Below are 5,377 nucleotides of genomic sequence, written 5' to 3' on the forward strand. Positions count from 1 at the left end.
CAAGTCGATGAATGTATCAAAATTGGGACTCCACGTGGAGTTCATATTGAAACGGAGAGTGGAAAGCTACGAGAGGACTTGTGAATTGAAGGATAATGTGTTTGAATGAACCTAAGCACCACTAGGGGTGGGCGTTCGGGTTACCCGAAAATTTCGGGTCGGGTAATTCGGGTATTTAGAATTTTGGGTTTTGAGAATCGATACCCGAAATTACAACGGGCTTTACAATACCCAAAAATTCGGATACCCGAAATTTCGGGTTCGGGTATTCCCGAACTACCCGAACTGTTGTGTCAGCTTCATAAAAACACATGCACCTTATTAAATTATTATAAAAATACAGTTTGAATAATGATATACATGGACATAAAAACACAATCAATCTACAATCACAAGTTATACACACTTACACATAATCATAGATATACAAATTAATAATTAAGAATGACATGAGTACATGACATATGAAAGTTCGGGTAATTCAGGTATTTCGGGTACCCGATTATGATACCCGAATTATCCGAAATAAATTCGGGTTTTGCAAGTTGCTACCCGAAATTCCCGAACGAAATTCAGATTTCGGGTTTGGGTTACGGGTTTTTTGCCCAGCCCTAAGCACCACCATTATTTATATGATGATTTTAGAATTGTTTTTTTTTTGTTTTTTCAGTATAGCACACATTTCAACACCATGGTCGATACCGATCGTGCCTAATCGGTAATGACATGCATTTCAACACCATGGTTGGTATTGACTAGTCTTGTCCCTCTATAGTCGATATCGATCGTGTCGATCAGTCGATATCCCTAACGACCGACCGATTGAGTCACCCGCTGTTGAAACTATGGTGGTCGATACCGACCATCGAACATGCCAGCAGTAATGCCCAGCCATGTCTGAAGAAGTGAGGAGTGGAACGAGCCGTGTGGCGGTTTTTTGGTGATGATATCCTTCGATCTTTTTAGTAATAAATAACTCTTAGCAATTTTGTAGGTACTATGTGTTGATCACAGTATTTTCCTAGTCCCAAGATAGTACAGTGGTATTTGAGCACACCACGGTATTTCAGGCTAAAAGATTTTTGAGAGCATATTTAGAAACTTTGTATTTCAAACCATGGTTTCACTAATACTACAATATTTTTGAGGTCTAAAGAACTTTAGTGTAGACCAAATTTTTTTGCTGGTGTGCGACGAAAATATTGTGTCTATAAACATGTGTTAAATATTATGCCTCTAAACAGGTGTTAGACTAGACCGTTATAAAATATATCTATCTAGTTGTGTAATGACATTTGGTAAGCTGTGATATTATAAAAGTTTTTTTTCTTCAAAACAGGCCTTGGTGTTTATACCTCTTCAACTATTTCACCCTTCGATCAATTACTTTTTAGGTAGGTGTTCTGGATTAACAAGCCAGTAATTTCTTCAATCTCCCTTGCTGCAGGCTCTTCTGACATAAACACGCATGCACAAGGACACGACATGGGTATCAGAAACCTGTCATTTCAGTTCAGTTTTTCAGTATCTACGGAGAACAGAACGTCGTGCGCACAATTGCCACGGCCTCCAACTTGGACAGCCGGATGGCAGCGTAGTGCGCGAGCCGTTTGGCGACAAGTTACAAGTTACGACGACTTCCACAGTGGATCGTCACAAAAGTTGGAGCCCCGAAAGGACCCTGAGCGAGAGCGGCCACATCACCCGCATTTACACGCCAAACCACGCTCAATCGCTCCCACCGAACCAAAACAGCAACCAAGGCCCCAGCAAACCGACACGTAATTACGCTGCCTGTGGAGCACACGCCCAGGACACCGCGCGAGCTCAAGGCCACCAGCGCCCGGACGCCAGCGAGCTGATGGTGGCGGCCGCGTAGGAGACCGCGTCGGCTGCGGATACGTCAGGCACAGCGGCGGCGGGAGGGAATTGCACACGGACCTCGCCGGGCGCGTCGAACAGCGTCTCGATGTCGTCCTCGAAGCGCACGCTGTCCGGCAGCGCCAGGCCGCGCAGCTGGTCGTCCGGCGGGCAGCCGAGCGCGCGGGCGCGGCGGGCGGGGTACCGGGCCTCGAAGTCGGCGGGGTCCATGCAGAGCGCCGGCAGGATCTCGGCGATGGCGTGGTCCGCGTCGTCGGCGTCGCGGAGCACGGGGCCGGGTGGCAGCGCCAGGGGCTCGCCCAGCTCGTACTCGGGCTCGGGCTTCGGCGTCAGGAACGTCGGAGCCGGACGACGAGCCTGGGGCAGTGGTGCCTCGTCCACCAGCTCGACCTTGGGCTTGGGCTTCGGCTGGGCCGTGCGGACCGCCGGTTCATGCCGTCGCTGCTGGTAGTCCTTGTCCGCCGTGTAGCTGCTGATGTCGAAGTTGGTGACCGCGGCGTGCCCCCGCAGTTCCAGAGCTGCAAGGTCGTAGGCCCGGGCTGCCTCCTCCTGCGTCCCTGCACCAGAAAAAAAAACATCCAAGAAGACCAGCCAACAATTCAGAGACTTGTTGCCACAACAAATGCAGATGTCAGATAATCCAGATGGACAAGACTGCTGAAATGCAGCACGATCTTGTGATATTCTGTATAGTGTAGCAGTGATCTTTGTAACAAAAATATGGTTTCTTGCGATTAACAGTGGTAGCACTAGCAAAATGCTGTTGGAGACCAAGAAAGAGACACACACCGAACGTCCCCAGGTAGACGTATTTCTTGCCGCAAGGGTAGCCGATCCTGGCCTCCCACCTGCCGTTGTGGTGGTGCCTGCGAACCAAAACTCTCTCATCAGATTTGCTGCTGCATGGCTTCACTGGAAGGAGGGGTGGCTGCAGAAAGCTGAAGATAGAAACTCCATCCTAGATAGATACGCTTATGGTGTACGTGCGTGCTTACTTGGCCACTCCCCTGTAACCAGAGGCGCCTCTCGAGAAGCAGCTGCTCCTGCGCCGTAGAGCGGCCAGGTACGCCTCTCTTGTCATGCGCTGCATATTCTCGTGTTCATGCCTGTAAGATTCCAGCTGCATTGATTTATAGCACAGTGCCGATTAGAATTATTATTACTAGCAAGCAAACCACATTATTTTACTGAGACAATGACAGATGCAGACTGATGAACTGTCTCAACTTACTGGGAAGTTGAGTGTGCTGTGTGAGCCCCAGCCACAGTACTTGAGTGCTGCGAGATCATAAGCACGGGCCGCTGCCTCCTCATTGTCAAATGCTCCTGAGAAGAAAGAAGATAAAAACAAATGATTCATGTATTCCTATTTCCTGCCATATGCAAATACCTAATGTTTTTGTGCTGGGGCACGTTTCTTAGGTCCCTCTTGGAATGTGGGATTGAGAATTTAAATTAAAATATATAGAAAAACACATGAATGGAATATAAATGCATATGCAAATCAGAGAAATAAAAACACAAAGAATTTTTATAGGAATAGATGTTTGAACCAACTGCAAAAAAATAAAAAACGCGTTGGCTTTTATTATGGAATCAAACATAAAAAAATCCTAAATTTTCCATGTAAGCTATTTCCACAAACCAAAGTGCTATCTCTATGTCTACCAAATACTAGAGGGCAATGATTTTCTTTCAACCCATTTTTTCAATCTCAAAATGCATACGTGCCCTCATCCAGACTCATCGCGTGCCCATATCAACAAGAACGACTTGTGTCTAGTGACGCTACAGAATGTGACTTAAAAGTACTCGTGTGATCTAGAGGTCTACATTTTTTTTGTGATATTGACTAAACTTTAGACAGCACTTTGCACTTTAGATCAGATCCCCCTGTTTGTAGTCTCAAGTTCTAAAGTTTAGAGACTTTACACTGTAGAATCAAACCTGACCTTAATCCATGAGAAGGAGAATCCTACATTTTTTTCCCAAGAACCCAAAGGGCCTTAACTGTGCAGCATAGGAGGGGACTAACAAAACATACATAAGTCCTTTCAACTTTATCCAGAAAGTAATTTCTTTCACCTCTCTTTTATTGTTGAAAAGAAGGGATGAAGTTTTTTTTTTTTGCAGATTCGAAAGGCTACATCAATCAGAACAACGCAAATACGCAATGCAGTTCATCCGCAAGTCGCAACTCAGATCAAATAATTGGTGAATCATTGCATGCGAAAGTTCGTGAGCTTTTTTACGGATATATGAGGATCTTGACTCACCCACATAAACTGTTGGAAGCGAGGCGACATCAGACATGGAACATCCATGTATCACACGAGTGTCCAAGTAGCAGAGCAAATATAAAAAAACAAAGAAAATGAGAAGAAACAGAGAAGAATGTCAGCACATTTTGCTACAACGTGAGAAATCAAACAAACGGAGACTAGATAAGAAATAAATGAATCGTTAATTTGTTCATTGACGGGACAAGTAAACAAATACTCCACCTTGCCTGCCCTTCTTTGTCCCGGTCCGGTTCCGAGCATTCTTGTCCCACAGGTGCGCCTCGTACTTGCCGGTGGCCCTGTGCCTGCACCAACGAGTTCAGAAATCACAAACGCAGAACTCAACCACATCGCCGACGAAGAGAAAGATTGAACCTTGGCCGATCACGCACCTGGTCACGCCCTTGTAGATGGAGCTGGTCCTCCTCGTGGCGACCGCGGCACCATTCTTGGCCCTCCTACGGCTGCTCCTCTTCTTCTTGCTGCTGCGCTTCGGTGACCACGACGGCGGCACGTAGCAAGAGCCGGAGGAGGAGAAAACACAGGAGAGAGAGGAGGCGGCCCACGAGGAAGGGGAATGCGGCTTCGTCATTGCGAGTGTAGCCAGGGCAGAGTTTAGCCTGGAGCCCTGGACGGCAGCAGCCTCGCTTTCCACGGCTCCAGGATCGCTCCCTTTGCCTTTGTTTGGACAGCTTGGTGATGGCGGTACAGCAAGCATGCAGAGTGCAGACTGGTAGCAGTGGCCTTGCTGCTAATGGGAAGGAGATGGGAGGACGAACAGGTAAGCAGCCTGGCTATACGGGGAGAGCGGAGAGTAGGAGAGGAAATGACCGACGCCCACCGTAACTTGGAAGCTTTTAGAAGCGTATATAATCTTCATCCAAGAAGGGACTTCTCTACTGATTCATTCAAGATTTCTGAGAGAGCAATAGTGTGAGAGGAAGACTTCCCAATCCTCTATCAACACGAGAAGATGGACCTCACCCCCTTAGATTTCACCCCTGGTCATGACATTGAAGGGTAGGTCAATACCCTTATTTCCCATAGTTCTTGGTTGAAGCGCCTTCCTTTTCTTCTAGTGGCATCTTTGGGTAGATGCAAGTTTTTATCTATCTTCTGTGTCGATCAACTTTCTTTTTCAATTAGCCATTGATAGACTAAGGATTTTCACACTCTTCGACTTGCTGACTGTCGCAGTATCAGCTTATTCACAC

At 46.9% G+C, this 5,377-nt stretch overlaps 1 protein-coding gene across 1 annotated transcript; it reads right to left on the minus strand.

Annotated features, from left to right (window-relative positions):
• Positions 1–1,492: 1,492 nt before the first annotated feature.
• LOC103651087 (AP2-like ethylene-responsive transcription factor AIL5) lies at positions 1,493–5,134 on the minus strand. The gene is made up of 7 exons (XM_008676691.4): positions 4,556–5,134; positions 4,386–4,468; positions 4,158–4,166; positions 3,113–3,207; positions 2,877–3,001; positions 2,671–2,747; positions 1,493–2,438 (listed from the first exon to the last, which is right to left on the minus strand). Exons 1-7 carry the CDS (start codon positions 4,879–4,881, stop codon positions 1,828–1,830), a joined length of 1,326 nt encoding a protein of 441 aa, XP_008674913.1. The 5' UTR covers positions 4,882–5,134; the 3' UTR covers positions 1,493–1,827.
• Between the last annotated feature and the right edge of the window lie 243 nt (positions 5,135–5,377).

This window comes from Zea mays, chromosome 3 (genome assembly GCF_902167145.1).
Source record: "Zea mays cultivar B73 chromosome 3, Zm-B73-REFERENCE-NAM-5.0, whole genome shotgun sequence".
NCBI lineage: Eukaryota > Viridiplantae > Streptophyta > Magnoliopsida > Poales > Poaceae > Zea > Zea mays.